At 40.5% G+C, this 17,949-nt stretch overlaps 1 protein-coding gene across 1 annotated transcript in view; it reads left to right on the top strand.

The window, feature by feature from the left end:
• Positions 1-17,949, top strand: part of PCYT1B (phosphate cytidylyltransferase 1, choline, beta) — a 133,907-nt gene that overhangs the window by 34,869 nt on the left and 81,089 nt on the right. Inside the window, exon 2 of the mRNA XM_006885040.1 lies at positions 9,003-9,102. Within this exon, the coding sequence (XP_006885102.1) occupies positions 9,003-9,102 (100 nt within the window). The remainder of the gene's footprint in view (positions 1-9,002; positions 9,103-17,949) is intronic.

The following is a 17,949-nucleotide window of genomic DNA, read 5'->3' as shown; positions in this document are numbered from 1 at the left end:
AAAATTTAAAAAATATTCCCTGAGGTAAGTAAATAAAAATATCACAATATGAAACCAACGGATTAGATTTTATGGTGTCTTTTTGTCATTTGTGGTTTTCAAGCTGGTGAGATGAAGCCAAAGGGACAGTTAATTTTTTTCTGAAGCCTTGTTAACTGTCTCTTTGGTGTGTCCTGATTAAAATGTTCTGTCCTTGTAAATATCTTTCCTACTGGAAGACATTCTTGAGCTGGCTGTAACCTTATTAACTATGGGTAATTCACTTTCCAGTTCATCTTGTGCTCCAAACATGCTTCATCAACATTTGCTAGCTAATGTTGATTGAACCTGGCAGCGCACTAAGTGTCATATATACTATATCAGTCATGGTCCTGCCAAGATATTTGACTCATTCTAAAGGGGAAATTGACAAGTTTCTGAAGAGGGACCATTTAGCAAGGTGTAGACAGGATTTAGGGAGCTCTGGTGGACTAATGGTAAAGAATGTTTTGCCAACCTAAAAGCACAAGGCTCAAATCCACCAGCTGCTCCATAGGAGAAACATAGACAGTCTCCTGTGTGATTTATTGCCTCTGAAAACCAACTTGAGGGTTAGTTAAAGACAGTTAAATTCCATGACACACAACAACGACAATAGCCAGGGTTTATAGTATCCAGACTAGAAACAACAAGGGTTTGGGGTTCTAGATCTGAAGGGGCAAGGAAAGAGAGTAGTTACCAGAACCTTGGAGCACAGTCTATACAGAAGTCCCCTGATAGGAATTGTGGCTTTTGGTAAAAGAGCAGAATTAATTAATATAGTGCATACATTCTTTCAATTAATTCCATTCATAACAACTCTTGAGATAGAGCCTTTTTTATTCTGCCCTTTTTGTAGATGAGGAATTGGAAGGTTAGAGAATATAAGCATCAACTGTTTTCTAACAAGAAAATAAAAAGTAGATACTTAAAAACAGGGTCAAGATTTTTACTCCTGCATTTTTGACTGGTTTGTTCCACTGTAGTTAAGAAGTTCTGATGGCTTCTGCTCCAGCAAGCAATTCTGTCATTGGCCATCACTATCAGTGGTGTATACTGAGTTCTCATTGGCTGTCTCCATCAGCAGTGTATGCTGAGTTCTCATTGGCTGATTAGATTGTTGCCTGGTTAGTCCCATTGTCAGTGATGCACAGGATATATCAGAGATGATGAGGATGACACGTGATAGGGCAAGGTTTAGATCTGTTGCTCGTAGGGTCACTATGAGTTGTGGTTGACTCAGTGGCACTTAACAACAACAACATGGGAAGAGGGTTTGATTTTTTTATGATATCCATCAATCTAGAAGCTTAATTTGTATAATTTCTGGGATGAAAAGAGTACATTTTCTCCCCAGATGTAAAATTAATGCAAAGTGGAATATTTTTCATTAATATCTCATTCTAAAATTGCTTCTGCCCTTCATCTTTGAGGATTGCTGCCTCAGAGTCAATTCTGTTGCTTCTTCCTTTTCCTCTCTGATCAATCCTCTAAACACCTATTGTTGTTGTTAGGTGTCATTGAGTCAAGTACAATTCAGAGTGACCCTTTGAATAACAGATCTGAACCCTATCCTGTCCTAGGCCATCCTCATCTTTGACACACTTAAGCCCATTGCTGCAGTCACTGTGTCAATCCACCTCATTGATAGTCTTCCTCTTTCGTTGGCATTTCCAAGCCGGATGTCCCTTTCTAAGGAATAGCCTCTCCTAACAACATGCAGCAAACTTCTATTTCAAGTCCTCTTCGCTTTTAGCAAGCAAGGTTATATCATCTGCAACAAAGATTATAGATGAATCTTCCTCAAATCCTGATGCCATATCCTTCTTCATAAAGTCTAGCTTCTCAAATGATTTTTCAGTGTATAGATTGAATAGGTATGGAGAAAGGATATACCTAGTATCACTTTAAACCCATGCTGTGTACCATTGAGTCAAAACTGACCAATAGCTGACCCTTCAGTGAGTTTTCAGAGGCAATAAATCACACAGAAAGTGAGCACTGGTGGCCTACTGGAAAGAAACCACTCTGCAATCCTGAAGGCTTGTGGTTCAAATCCACCAACTGCTCCGTGAGAGAACCAACTGCTCCTCTCCCGTGATTAACTGCCTCTGAAAACCTGTCAGAGGGTCAGTTATGGGTTGGTTCTGACTCTACGGTACATAATAACAACAATAGCGTTCCTTACTTAAGCCTATATTGTTATAATAAACACTGGATGATGTGGAATATGTATATCCAGGGAGCTCTGATGACCTTGTTGTAAGGAGTTGCACTGGCAACCTAAAGGCAAGTGGTTCAAATCCCTTAGCTGCTCTGTGAGTTTAAGATGGACAATTTGTCCTACTAATACTATACTTAATTGCCTTTGCTGTTTTTGTTGTTTTGGTTTTTTTTTAAGGTGGTTTGAACTCCCATTATCTAATTATCAGTATCTCCTTAAAAAAAAATTCCCTAGTGGCAAAAAGCTGCACTGCAATCCCAGAGGTATACTGTTCAAATCCACCAAATGCTCTGCTGGAGAAGGAGGGACAATCTCCTCCTGTACCAGTCAGATCTGATTTGATGGTACAAACACACACACACACACACACACACACTCAAAAAAAATTAAAAACAATTTCATATTGATTTGCTTACAAAGCTCGTATACATTCTCACTATTCTTCATTCAAATTGTGTTTCAAAGTTTCTCCTTTTTTGAGCTTTCTGCCTCTTAACTGTGTTCCCTTACTCTGTTAGGATGACGGCTTCTTGGTCTAGTAGAACTTTTGCATGAGCACAGTCAAGTGTTCTGGGTTTCCCATTCTTCTCAATGTTAGCTGTAATTTGTTGTTATCTACACACATGCCTTTGTACCATCAATAAAAAACGTAAATATCCTTCTGGTATTCTCTGCTTTCGGCCAGTGCTCACCTGACATCAGCAGTGGTATCCTTTATGCCATGACTTGTCCTGAATTCAGCTTGAATTTCTGGCAGTTCCTGGGCAATATACTGTTCTAGCTGTTTTTGAATAATCTTCAAGATTTTAGCTGCATGTGATATTAATAATATTATTTGAGAAATTTCCACATTCTGTGGAAATCACCTTTTTTTGGAATGGCAACAATATGGATCTCTTCCAAACAGTTGACCAAGTAGCTGTCATCCAAATTTCTTGGCATAAATTAGTGAGCGTATCTAGGGCTGCATATGATTGTTGACCCATGTCAATTAGTATTCCATCATTCCTGGGACTTTCTTTTTTTCCCCACTTCCTTAATTGCAGCTTAAATTTCTTCCTTCATTAACATTGGATTTTGATCATAAGCTACTTCCTGAAATATTTCAGTATCAACCACCTCTTTTTGGTACAGTGACTCGGTGTATTCCTTCCGTTGGACACCCCCCCCCCTCCAGTCCATGAGTATTTGTTGTTAGATGTTGTCATGTATGACTGCTTTTGAGTCGAGTGAGACTCATAGCGACCCTGTGAACAACAGACCTGAACTCTGTCCTGTCCTGCGTCACCTTCATCATCTCTGACACACTTGAGCCCGTTGCTGCAGTCACTGTGTCATTCTATCTCATTAGGAAACTTCCTCTTTCACTGAGTTTTTTCATCTTTCCAAGCATGATGTCCCTTTCAAAGGAATAGCCTTTCCTACGGTATGTCCAACGTATGAGAAATGAAGCTTCACTGTCCTTGCTTCCAAGGAGCTCTCTGGCTGTACCTTTTCCAAGATATACCTGTTTGTTCTTTTGACAGTCCATGGGATACTCGGTACTCTTCTCCAACACCACAACTCAAAGGGATTAATTCTTCTGTCATCCTTATTCATTGTCCAGCTCCCAGATGCATAGTAGGTGATTGAAAAAGACCATGTCCTGAATGAGGCCCACCTTAGTCTTCAAAGTGACATTATTGCTCTTAAGTATTTTTGAGAGGTCCCTGACAGTGGACTTGACCAATGCAATATGTCTTCTGATCTGCTGGTATCAAGAGTGTTGATTGTTGACCCAAGCAAGGTAAAATCATTAACAGCTTCAATTCTTTCTTTAACATGATGTTGATCATGATAATGAACTGTTGGCCTTGTGGTGAGGACCTTTATTTTCTTGATGGTGAGGTATAATCCATACTGAAGGCTTTAACTCCAGATCTTCTGCAGCAAGTGTTGCAAGTGCAACACTTTCAACACGCAAAATTATGTCATCTACGTTACGCAGAGGATTGAATCTTCCTCTGATCTTGATACCACATTCCTCTTTATAGAGTCCAGCTTCACAAATTGTTTGTTCAGTATACAGATTGAATAGGTAAGGAGAAAGGATGTATCCCTGACACACACCTTTCCTGGTTTTAAACCATGCAGTGTTCCCTTGGTCTGTTCAGAAGACAGCTTCTTGATCTACATAGAGATTTTGCATGAACACAGTAAACTGTTTGGGGATTCCCATTCTTCTCAGTGTTAGCCATAGTTTATGATCCACACAGTACAAAATCCTTTAGTTGTCATTTATGTTGTTGAGAAAGTATTTTCAAGAAATAAGTGGCTGGTCTTGTAAAATTCTATGCAGTCTCTGGCTTTGTGTAATTTATATTTCAAATGCCATATTGCCATTTATTGATCAACTTTGTTTCCAACTTTTGTGTTTCAGTCACCACTAATTATCAATACATTTTGGTTATATATTTGACCAATATCAGACTACAAAAGTTAGTAGGGACATTTAATTCCTTCATATTTGGCATTGATGGTGCCTACATAAATTTGAGTAATAATTGGATTAATCAGTATTTCTATAGCTGCCACTGACAGCATTATACTTGAGAGTCTTGAAATGGACTCTCTGATGATGTATTTTTCTTTAAATGCCGTTTCTCTTTACTTTGTCATTCCCAGCGTAATAGACCATGTGATTATCCTATTTTAAATGGCCAATAACAGTCCATTTTACGTCACTAATGTCTACCATATTGATATTCATGCACTCAATTACATCCTTTATGACTTTAAATGTTCTTAGGTACAAAACCTGTACATTCCACAATTGTTTTGTTATATTGAATATACCATGAACTATCAGAAGACCTAACAAACCTGTTTAGGAAGTATGGCAACCAGAACATTCCTTAGAAGCTAGGATGATATTTCATCTCACATACTTTAGGAACATTATCAGGAAGGACCAGTCCTTGGAAAAAGACATCATGCTTAGAATAGTAGAAGGTCAGCAAAAATACCTGCTGAAGGGTCAGCTATGCATCAATTTCAATATTGGCACTTGGATAATAGATCCAGAAAATACATATGAGTTATAATAAGAAGTCTGTACTGGGATTAGAGGAAGACTCAGTTACAATCTATGATAATGTAGATGGTACAACCTTGCTTCCTGAAAATGAAGATGACTTTAAAATAAACCAATGTAGCCTTCAATATTGAATTAGTCCTAAGCATAAACAAAATCTTTATAACTGGACCACTGAGCAACATCATGATAAATGGAGAAATGTGTCAAGGATTTCATTTTACTTGAATCCATAATCAATGCCCATTGAAGCAGCAGTCAAGAAATCAAATAATGTACTGCCTCAGGTCAGTCTGCTACTAAAGACCTTTAAAGACTTTAAAGAAGTGTTAAAAAGCAAGATGCCACTTTGACGACTAAGGTGTGCCTGACCCAAGCCACGGTATTTGTTAGGCTGTGGACTTAAGGAAGAGATCAGAGAATAAGAAAAAAAGCTTAAAAGCAGCTTTATTAGGGGAGCTCCCAGGTGAGGTTCCTCATTCTGAAGATGCAGAAGGGGGAAGTTGTGCTTTGAGCGTATTGCGGAGGGTTTTTATTTTAGGCAGGGAAGGGAGGGATTCCATTGTCATTTATGGTTCATCCAGTGGTTCGGCCATGTGGTTGAGGCTGTTCACCCTTCTTATCGACGTGTGTATTCTTTGAATTCTTCATTCTCCCCCTTGGCCCCGTGTCTAGACCTAAACAGTATTTTCATTTGCCTCCTATGCATGCAAAAGTTGGACAATGAATAAAGAAGACCAATGAAGATTTATACAGTATTGGGAAAATATTAAATACCCCACGGACTGCTGAAAAGCAAACAAATCTGTCTGAGAAGTTCAGCCAGAATGCTGCTTAGAAGTGAGGATGAGAAAAATTCTTCTCAAATACTTTGAACATGTTATCAGGAGGACCAGTCCCTGGAGAAGGACATAATGGTTGGTAGATTGTCAGCAAAAAAAGAAGTCCTCAACAAGATGGATCGACACAGTGGCTACAGCAGTGAGTCCAAACATAGCAAATCATGTGAGGATGGCACTGGGCCAGGCAGGGTTTGTCCTGCATAGGGTTGCTATGAGTTGGAACTGACTTCAGGACATCTAACAACAACATTGTGTGTCAAGTGCTTTACCTGTGTTATTTCTATTTTTCACAGGAACCCTTCAAGATAGGTACTACTGTAATAATTTTATAGATGGAATGAAAGTCCTTATCAGTTAAGGTGCTTGCTTTGAGAGCATAGATAAGAAATGTATTACTTATCCTATGGACCCAAAGCTAAAACTTCTTCTTTTTTTTTTTGTTTTTTTTTTGTGAATCAGTCCCTGTTTACAGTGACCCTAAATGACAGAGCAGAACCGCCCCATAGAATTCCTGTATGGAAGAAGACAGCAAGTTCTTTCTTCCACACAGTGACAGCTAGGCTTGAATGGCTAATCTTTCAGTTTAGGCAGCTGAGCACTTTAACCATGGAGCCACCAGGCCTCCTTAGTCCACCTCTACTTCCTGTAAAAAGGGCATCAACAGAACAGCATTCTCTCTCCTCTTCCAGTCAGCTAATTGTCCCTGGACTGGACACCTGGTCCCACCCCAGCCCGTTGTGGTTGTGATCTGGTGTGAAAAGAGGAATTATCCCTCATGAATCTGACCTGAGAAACATGAAAAGAAGCAATAAACTGAAAGAAGCCTGGGCCAGTTTTGAATGACTCAACTGGCGATGTTTGAATGAGTGTGGTGGAGGGAGGCTGAGGAGCCCGTGCCGGGCCATGTTTAAGGTCTGGGGGAAGCTAGCAGAGCTTTTGCTATACTGAATTTAATATAGGGCAAATGAGATGGAATAGGTGTGATCACATGGAGAGTGGCTACTTGGTGTGATGCGCTCTGTGGCACTCTTGTGACAGGATCTCTTCCTGTCCTCCCTTTCCAGTTTCTGTGCCTGTGTAGCTTTAAATTGGCCATGTGCTTGTTCCTTTCAACCGGAAGAGCCTAACTAGAAAACATAGCCAGTAAATGCTGGAAAAGAAACCTGAACCCAGGTCGCCTTGTGGCTATAGTCTCTGCTCTTGGTCACTGCATCCTTGTGCCCTGGTACAGGCACTGCTTCTGCCCACGCTAGCCCATGAGGTCACATCCGTGTTTCTGAAAAAGAATCAACAATGGACACAAGTTTCCTGAGTTCTTCACCCAAGTGTTGGCCTGCTTCCAGAGCCCTGAAGGCAACTGGAAGGCCTCCAAAATAGCAAAGGCTTCCAGGGTGGAGGAGCAGAGGGCTGGAGCAGCGCAAGGAATGAATGGCCTTGGCAGTGTAGAGGAGAGCTGTGTTAGGGGTAGGGAACTGGCTGGTCTCCTCTTACTTCTGTCTACAGTCTCTGAGGGGTGGCCTGGTGTGTCTGTGAGTGAGTGAAGGGCAGAAAGTGCACGGGAGACACAGCCCCTGTGGATCCATCTATCCTTCATTTGAGTCTTCTAAGTGAAGCAGCGCCTCCATCTCAAAGAAACAACCCCTGGAGCACTATAATGAGTGACGCTCACAGGGACTAGCAATAAAAATGAGACTGTGTGACAGCTGTAGCAATGACAGAGGCTCAAGGACTCCATGTGGGCAAGCCTGGGTCTGTGTTTGCCCTGTTTACAAAAATACTGCTCACTCTGTCTTCCTCTGTCTGGAGAGAGGGAGGTTCTCATTTTAAGAGGCTGACTAAAAACTGCAGGGCCACTTCCCGGGCAGGCTTCCAAGTGACTACATCTTTTTCACAGCGCTCCCCTAGGCCCAGCCCAAGCTTCCTGGGGCGGGGCCTCAGCAGTTGGTGGCTGCTGGGGCTCCCGCAGGAGAGTTGTCTGCGACCGGAGAATTACTGTGCTTTTAGGCCTTGGGTAGAGGAAAACAAAAAAAATAATGGCGTTGGCCTTTGCACTGAAGAGACAGCAGGGTCTGTGTGTGGCCAGGCCAATGTGTGTGACATAAAGATGTTGCACTGTGCTGCTGAGTATGGCATTCCTTCCTGCCGAATACCCTGGTGTGCAGGTGAGTCTAAATGTTTCAAGACTGCCCTTGTTGGCTGTGAAGCATTCAAAGCTGGGCACATCTTGGCATATCTCCTAACCCTGCTGAGCCTCAGTTTCCTTTCCCCATGCAACAGGGATAGCAGTGCGCCTTCTGTAGGGTGTTTTGAGGTGTAACAGAACTACCATATAGAGAAGCTCATCTGGTATCTGGCATCTTTTTTGACACAGTGGCTCCACCAATGGGCACAAACTTAGCAATGGTTGGGAAGATGGTCCAGGATTGGACAGCTGTTTGCCCTGCTGTATGGCTGTACATAATGTTGTTATGACTTGGAACCAGCTTGATGGGATCTAACACCAAAAATTCCTTATTTCTGGTGCATCAGTGTGAAAAACAAAGGTTTTATAATGCATGAGAATGGTTGTATGAAACAAGATATGAAGAATAGTGTGGAACACAATGTACATAAACTTTGTAAGCTAACCAATATAAAATAAAAGAAAAAGGGCAGGGGAAAGGTTTTCTTGATCATGTCCCTGGCTTTATTTCTAATAGTGTGTTTCTCAGAAAGACTGAGCGGATGTATTCTACTTTTTAATTGTGTGACTGTAATCATCAAAATGAAATGTTATGGAAACTTAATGCCAAGGAAAAGCTTATCACACTCTCTTCATTCCTTTCTCATTTCTTCCCCCTTCTAGACCCTGACTGCACCTGCCCCGTTTGCAGATGAAACCAGCTGCCAATGCCAAGCACCTCACGAGAAATTGACCATTGCTCAGGCCCGCTTAGGGACTCCAGGTGAGGCTGTACTTGTTCCCAAATGAGCACCGTCTTGATGTGTAAAATACGGAAGGGACCCATTGTTATTTGAGTGTTACTGTCGAGTGGAGGATGGGGTTTAGACATTAGACACAGGACAAGAAGGGTAAACACAGTAGTAAACTGGGCCCTGCCAAATGTTTTTCCAAACACGTCTTAGATTAGCAACATTGGGCTCTGTTATAGAAGTGTGTTCATTCCTTTACTCCTTTCAGGAGCCCTGGTGCTGGAGCAGGTTAACTGTTGGGCTGCTAACTGAGGAGGTCAGTGGTTCAAATTCACAAGCTCCTGTGTGGCAAAAACCGGAAGCAGCGTCTTCCTGTTAATATTTACAGCCTCCAAAACCAGATGGAGAGCCACCATGAGTTTGAATCAACTCTACAGCATGGAGTTTTGTTTACTCCTGTAGTATATACTAGAGGATGGGTATGGAAAAGATTGAAAATGAATTCTAGGGTACCAGCTCTGTCTCACGAGAGCTTTCACTATAGTGAGAGACAGGACAACTAGTTGTGAAATAAAATCCACCAATAGGATGCATCCACATGTTTTGGGGTCAAATCTTGGAAAGCAGAGTATAAAAAGATGACCAGAGTTTTGAGAAGGACACATTCATTTGGTTTGGAGCAGTCAGGTGAGTCTTCAGGGGGATAGTTTGTGACTAGAGATTCTGCTGCTGGGAGAAAGAAGATTGGGCAGAAAATGGAAAGGTCATTTGTGCTGGCAGAACAGGAATATTGAAGGCAGAGAGCTGTGCCAGAGTGAATGAGAGGTGTGATAGCAATGAAGTGAGAAGATGAGTTGTGCAGGCAAGCTTTGAGCTATTTAACTCTGTGGTTCCCACCAGCCATTGTGAAAAACGCTGATGGCACAAAGCAAAGATTGTTTGGATTATAATGAATATCTACTAAGTACTATACAATAAGTTCTTTATAGGCGTTGTGTTTTTTGGCTACCAAAACACCACATAGTTAGTTATTGTTAATGTATATCATCAAGTTGGAACTGATCCACAACTGGCCCTCTAGCACATTTTCAGAAGCAGTAAACCTCACGGGAGTACATTGCCCATCTTTCTCCTGTGGAGCAGCTGGTGGATTTGAGCCATGTTCCTTTGAGTTGGCAGCCCAACTCTTTACCACTAAGCCACCAGTGCTACATAAAAGTATGTAGTTTTAAAAAAAATAACTATGTAGTTAATGCTTTTAGTATTTCACAGTTTAGGAAATCAAGATTTAGCAAGTCAACTCATGTGGTGGAGTTTGAATCAACTCCTAGTTGACCCTCCAGCAGGCTTTCAGAGGCTGTAAAATGCACAGAAGAAGACTGCCCATCTTTCTCCAGCAGAATAGCTGGTGGCTTCAAACTACTTGCCTTTGGTGTGACAGAGCAACTCCTTACCCACTAGGCCACTTAACACTTAGAGAACTTGTAAATCTTAGAAGCTGTAAATCATCTCATGTTCATCCAGGCAGTATGTGGCAATGATTTTCACACTTGAGCTGTACCAGCTTCACAAGTGGCTGGGCCCGAGGCTTTTTCAATCCAGTTGGGGTGGGGCCCCAAAACGTACATTTTCCTATACGTTCTCAGGTGGTTCTGATGCTGCTGCTCCAAATATCACACTCTGAGAACCAGTGGTAATTGGTAAAGTTGGGTTGAGCTCAAACCAGTTCATGTCAGGACCTGCTGACCATAGTACAATGCCTTAACCACAGCACCACTAGAGTTCTTTTCAGGAATGAGGTGCAGGAACTTGTTGACAAGCATCCCAGGTGATTCGGAAGGTGGTGGTCTACAAACCTCAGAGAAATGTGGCTCCAGGTATAGATCCTGGGGTTGCCAGATGAGAGTCCAGGTGGTCAGAAAGAACAGATTTGACCTTAAGATAAAGGACGGGCTTTCGGCTGGAGCAAACAGAACAAGATGCAACTTTTCTAGGGAAAGGAAAGGGTAGCTAGTACCAGTTGTACATCTATTAGGCGTCGTGCCCTGTATTCTCTCATTTCACCCTTGCAAAACCCACATGTGATGGCATTATTGTGTTCTTAAGAGGAAAATGAAACTTGGAGAACTGAAAAGTAATTGGTGAAGTGGGGAGAGCTAGGATTGAGCCTCAGATCCCTTTAACCTGTGATTCCTGTTTTGAAGTCTCAACATGCTGCCTCCTGGACCATGAGAACTGAATGAAAAGAGGCCCAGGCTTTCATTCAGAGGGTGGAGAGTGTGAACTAGAAAGCCCAGCTCTAGCCGGGCTCCTCTGCAGGGGCAGGACCATATGCCAAGTTCATGGTTGGGGTTCACCAGCGCCTCTAGAAGTACTTGTCATGTAGAGTGTGCTCAGAAAAATCTTTTAGTGTCAATGAATGAATGAATGAAAGTTGGCGACAAAAAAAGCACTTCTGGAAATGGAAATGGAGAATCTGGGTTAAGCCTTTGAATGAATATCAAGTTAATTAGATGAGATGGGGTACCTGTACACTGTCTAATAAGGAGGTAATGTGTTTTGAAATGGCTGTGTAGGGAGCTCTGGAAAACATGATGGCAGAAGGAGGGAGGTGGAGCTAAGATGAATTCCTGGTCTTGTAAGAAGAGGGTCTTATGCCACTGCGAAGTTATCCAAGAGATTTTATGATATTGGTGGGCATCAGCAGGTCAGGAGAACTTCTAGAAATTTCTTTATTTAAAGCTTCTAATAACAAGGAACTCCAGTGGCCCAGTGGGTAAGGAGTTGCACTGCCTACCCGAACGCAGGCAGTTCAAATCCACCAGCAACTTCATGGGAGAAAGATGGGCAGTCTCCTCCCATGCAATTATCATCTCTGAAAACCTGCTGGAGGGAGGATCACCTAGGAATTGGTTCCAACTCCACAGCCCATAAGAGCAACAGTGTTAAACTATGGTAAGAAACTACTTTGATTACCTAGAAAATACATATAAGTCTTAGGCCACGTTCTGAAAAACTTTTTCTTCCTTTTTTTTAAAAAAAATTTATTAATTTCAATGAAAATTTAGAGACTTTGGGTTTCCATTCATTGTTGCACTTTTCTCCCCTCCCAGCCCTTCCCTGTAGTACACTACCCTCTTGGAAAAGTTAAAAAAAAGTATTTTATTGTTTTACAAGCCCTCCCCCAGGTCCACTCCACTATGCAGCCTTCACTCTGTACTCCTGTCATGACAAAAATACCTAATCACATATCCCTTTTAAACAGTTTTCTCCCTCATCTGTTTCAATGCAGTATACATTATTGAACCCATCTTTCTCAGTCTCCCCCCAACCCCGAGGTCAGTCCTGTTTTACAACATTCGCACCATGCAGTATTTGTCCTTTTTGTGACTGAGATACTTCACTCAGCATAATGTCCTCCAGGGTCATCCATTTTGAATAATATTGCATGTGTTCTTTGTTTTTCAATGCAGTGTAGTATTCCATTGTGTGAATATACTACAGCTTCTCTATCCATTCGTTTGTTGATGGGCACTTAGGTTGTTTTCAACTCCTTGCTATTGTGAACAAAGCCACGATAAACATGAGTGTGCATGTATCTGCTTGGATGTCAGCTATGGTCTCTTTAGGGTATATTCCAAGTAGTGGAATTGCTGTGTCAAATGGTATCTCTATTTGCAACTTTTTGAGAAAGCACCATACCGCCTTCCACAGTGGTTGCACCATTTTACACTCTCACCAACAGTGAATCAGGGTTCCAGTCTCTCCACAACCTCGCCAGCATTTGTTGCTTGCTTTTCTGTTAAATTTTGCTATTCTGACTGGGATGAGATGATACCTCATAGTTGTTTTAATTTGCATCTCTCTTAGAGCTAGGGATTTTGAATATTTCTTCATGTGTGTATCTGCCATCTGAATGTCCTCTTCGGTGAAGTGTCTGTTCTATCCTGTGCCCATTTTTCTATTGGATTATTTACCTTTATCTTGTTGTGGTGCTGATGAACTCTTAAAAATATGTTTTGTTTTCTTTCTGATTTTTTTGGAGGCATTTGGGTTGGTTTGTTGTGGCTTGTTTGTTTGTTTGTATTTATTTTAGTTGTGAATTGAGGGAAAGTTTACAAAGCAAACTGATTTTTCATCCAATGATTCAGACACACTTTTTTTTATAACATTCATTACAATACCCACCACAATGTAATTCCTGTGATTCTCATTTCTATCTTCCTACCTCTTGCTGCCTTCTGAGCTTTGTCCTTGGGCAAATGCTGTCCTTTTGACCATAGCTGACTGGGTATTCTAAGGAGTGTGTGGTTCCCTGTTGTTATTGGTCACCCCATAGGCCTGCTTGCTTCTTGACTGAAAGCCGAGCCATGGGGTTGAATTTTGTTCCATGTATAAAGAGTGACCAAAAGCTACAGTCTCAGGAATTCTATCAGTCTCCATTGGACCACTAAGCCAGGGCTTTTTCACATTTGTACTTTTGTTCCCCATGTTCCATACTCCTTCCATGACAATCTAATGAATGAACCTAAATGCAGGTAGTTGAGTCTACCAGCTGCTCCACAAGAGAAAGATGTGATTCGCTGCCTTTGAAATCCACTGTAGGGTCAGCTATGAGTTGGTTCTGTCTTCCTGGCAATGATTGTGAGTGGTTTTGGGGTTGTTTTTGTGTTTGTTTGTTTTTCATTGATTGGTTTTCTTTTTTTAATTCAAGGGGAGATAAGCATTGATTTATTAGAGCAGTGGTTCGCAAATTTTAACATCTTTCACCAGAGGGAAGTTTCTTAAAACACGGATTGCTGGAGCTCAACCCAGAGTCTGTGATTCTGAAAGTCTTAGATGAGGGCCTGATTATAAGACTCAACACTGTGCGTGTCTGACAAATTTTCAAGTGATGTGGCTTTTCTAGGAACCACGTGCTAAGAATCTCTGCTTAAGAGTAGCTGTGGAAACAACTGGAGACAGAACACTGCAATATTCTGCAATTGGGTAGAAAAATGCTTCCACACTCTAGAATTGGTTTCCCAGTGAAGAGTTAATTTACATTTTGTTTGACAATGTTTGTAGCCCTCGCAGTACTCCATTCCTCTCCATCTCCCATTTTCTATCTCTTACTGCCTTTAAGCTTTATTTTTGGGTCAAATGTTGCCCCTTTTGTTGTTAAATGGTTGCTTGTCTTAAGGAGTGTTCTTTCTTGGTGTTGGTGTTACTGTTCGCCCCATAGACCTGTCTGCCATATTGTCTTGAACTATTGAGCTTCAACCTTGAGAGACTTAGTGGGTCACAGTAACTTGGATCTCTGACTTACCTTTCTGAGAGGTTCTTAAAGTAGGAAATGGATAACCTTTTCTTTGACAAGGTCAGGTTTAAGGAGTGACATCATGAACCCAAAGACTGCCTTGTATGTCTCTGGTGTTTCCAATATACCAGTGCCTCCCACTGGAAGGAGGAAGGAAGATGGGCAATTGCCCATGCAGTTTGCAGCCAGAGAGTCTGCTATGAGTTTATGCTGTCTCTACAGTATTGAGGGAACAAATTTAAGGAGGGAACTCCAGGTAGAAGCCCCCATGGTCATGTGGACTTTGACAAGAGGATGCTGTAGAACATGTGCCAAGTGTGTTTAACCTTCCTTAGTGCTGTTGTTAGCCAATACTAGCTGTTCTTTTTTTCCATGAAGCTCAAGAAAATTTTAATTTAAAAAAGAAAAACAAAAGAGTAGCTGTGGAAGTTTGAGGGAGTTTTGGGGAAATTATGAAAACATTATCACTGTTGGAGAATTGAACTGTTAGTAGAAAAGTTCAGAGAATTTAAAAAATTTATTATATTTTAAATTGGTTTGCATACAAAATTCCTCCCTTCGGAGGAACATTGTGACTGGATTTCTTCCTACACAGTTTGTTTTTTTTCCCTTTTTCTTTTGGCAGTCCACAATATATTCAATATTCTGTTAACACCACAATTCAAAGGCAGTTCTGCTTTATTTCAAGTTATTTACTGAAGCTTTTTCCCCTTCTCACTTGCTTTGTTTTACTTGTAAAAATAAAACAACATTTATCAATTCACCATTTTTAATGTGAACACTTACATAAAATCCGTTCCATCAATAATATTGTATAACCATCTCCACTGTCCACTCCCCAATTTTCTATCCCCATAGATAAATGTTCAGTGCTACCTAAACCCTCCCTCTCTTCTTGCTTTTTGTCACTCCTGCCCTTGGTAACCATTATTGGACTCTAATATCTATACTTCTGCCAATCCATGAGTATCATATGGGTGCCATCATAGAACATTCGTCCTTCTGTGATTGACAAATTTTACTCAACATAGTTTTCAAGGCTTATCCATGCATCAGAACTTCCTTATCTTTATGGCTGAGTAAAATCCTGTTGCACATATGGACCACGTTTTGTTGATCTGTTTATCTATGCCTTTTGGGCATTATTCACTAGACTTAGTATAGCTTCTATGACATTCCCTGTTTGTGTCATGGGAAAGAGAGATAGACTATTACCATGTAGTTGTGAGCTTATGTGTGTGAATAAACTTTCATGGGATGACCTAGCAATGATACAAGGAAAGAATTTCAAATATATAAAAAGGGAGTAAAAGATTAAGACAATGTTAAAGTTTCCACTAGCACCAAACAAAGTCTAAGTTTTATTTAGGTTCATTTAAGACCTTGGAGCAACATTTTGTCTTGTCAATGTAGAGAACTGACAAACAGTAAAAAGTCCTGTCTCAAAAGCCAGAAATTACATTGTATATTATTATTGTGTGCAATAAAATGACCAGAAAACCAGGAGGATAAATACTGAGTGCATTTATTGCAAAGTAATTGATACTGAAGAGGATAATGAGAGAGAGGTTGTATCAGCTGTCACCATCTCCATGTCCAGCCATAATTTAGAACTTAATGCAATTAATCACCAGACATGTTTTAGGACTTAATATAATTGCCTGCTTCACAGACCTAAATTTGCCCAAACAGGCATTGGGGCATATAGTATGTGAGGTCACAAGGATGATGAAACCTCAAAAAGATGAGCATAGAGCAAAAAGCAAATGATCTAGTTGATGTTAGCTCAACTAGTCCAGTTAAAGAGAGATGAACCCAAAAGGTACCCAAAAGATGAACACACACACACACAAACACACACAGAGAAACACTATGTTGAGATAAAGGAGAAGTTCAAGTAATTATTTAATGTTGTTGTTAAGTGTTGCTGAGTTGATTCTAACTCAGTGACCCCAGTTGACAGAGTTGAACTCCCACATAGGGTTTCCTGGGATATGATCTTTATGGCAATGAACATACACACTTTTCCCTCTGGATTCACTGGGTGGGTTCAAGATTATTTAATGGTTCTCTTTAGTTAAAGCTGACATTTTTTTTTCTTAAAAGGGAAATTTCCTTTTGATTTTTCCATTTTCTTTATTGAAAAGAGGATTTACTATTTTGTTTACAGGATGTGAGGTACCCAAACATCTTTTTTTCAAGAACAACATTAGTGAATTTTGCCTTCTGTGTCACTTGTACTACAATTTAATTGATAATATTTCTCTAGATGTCCTCACTTTAAAAACTTATATTTAATTTATTTAAAAAACAAGTATCACAGCATCATTTCGAGAAACTGGCTAGACGTGACTGTGGTTTTAGCTGCTATGGAGTTGATTCTGGTTCACAGTGACCTTATGTACAAGGGAAAGAAGCACTACCCGGGCCTGTGCCTTTCTGACAATCGCTGCTGTGTTGGACCCATTGTTGGAGCCATTGCATCTATCTATCTATCTATCTCACTGAAGCTCTTTCTCTTTCTTGCTGACTGTCTACCAGGTATGGCGTCCTACTCCAAGGACTGGTTCTTCTAAAGCACGTGAGATGATGTATCTCTAGCCTTGCTTCTAAGGAGCTTGGTGGCTGTATGTCTTTCAGGACAATTTTGTTCTTTTCTTTTTCTTTTTTTTTGTACTCTATGTTGTATTCTTGGGGGGAAAGATGGGCAGTGTCTTCTTATTACAATTTATAGTGTTGGAAACCTAATAGAGGGTTGCTCTGATTTGTAACTGGCTCAAAGGGAGAGTTTTGAGTTGATGATAAATTCAGTATTCTTTGCCAACACTGTAATGTAAATTGATTAGTTCTTTAGTCTTCCTTAGTAATTGTACAAGTTTCACATGCACACGAATGATTGAAAAGAACATGGCTTGGATCAGGTGCACTTTAGTCCCTCAGGCACTAGCTTTACTTCTTATCACTTTAAAGAGGTCTTTTGCAGCAGATTTGTCCATTGCGATATGTCATTTGCTTTCTTTACTGAAGCTTCCGTGGGCATTCATTGTGGACCAAGTAAAATGAACTCATCAACAACATCAATCTCTTCTCCATTTATCTTGAGTTTGCTTTTAAGTTCAATTGTGAGTGAGTATATTAATTTTCTTTCTGTAGAGGTGTAAGCTTTAGTGTTTCAATTCTTCACTTTTAACAAAAAAAGTTTGGATTGTCTACATATTTCACATTGTTAATTTGCCTTCCTGCAATTTTTAATAGGTTGTCTCTTGTTTTAAGTTAAAGAAAAATGTTGAAATATATTCCAGATGCAAACTTTCTGTCAGGTCCATGCTGTGCACTTTCTCCAATCTGTGACTCCTCTTTACATTGGGTTAAAGATGGCTTTTTTCTTCCCGATTTATCTTGATTTGCAGAAAAATTCTTTTACTCTGTGTAACATGTATATTGCATTTAACACATTCCTACATTCATATTGTGCTTCAAAGGATCACGCATACACTGTGTTTTATAAAATTCATCACCATTGATCTATGCCTACTATTACTTGTCTTTTCAGGTCCCCACTGGATCTTTCTTTTTTTTT

The sequence above is a fragment of the Elephantulus edwardii genome, unplaced genomic scaffold (genome assembly GCF_000299155.1).
Source record: "Elephantulus edwardii isolate Elephantulus edwardi_28Jun2011 unplaced genomic scaffold, EleEdw1.0 scaffold00040, whole genome shotgun sequence".
NCBI lineage: Eukaryota > Metazoa > Chordata > Mammalia > Macroscelidea > Macroscelididae > Elephantulus > Elephantulus edwardii.
This window is presented reverse-complemented; position numbering and strand designations above follow the sequence as displayed.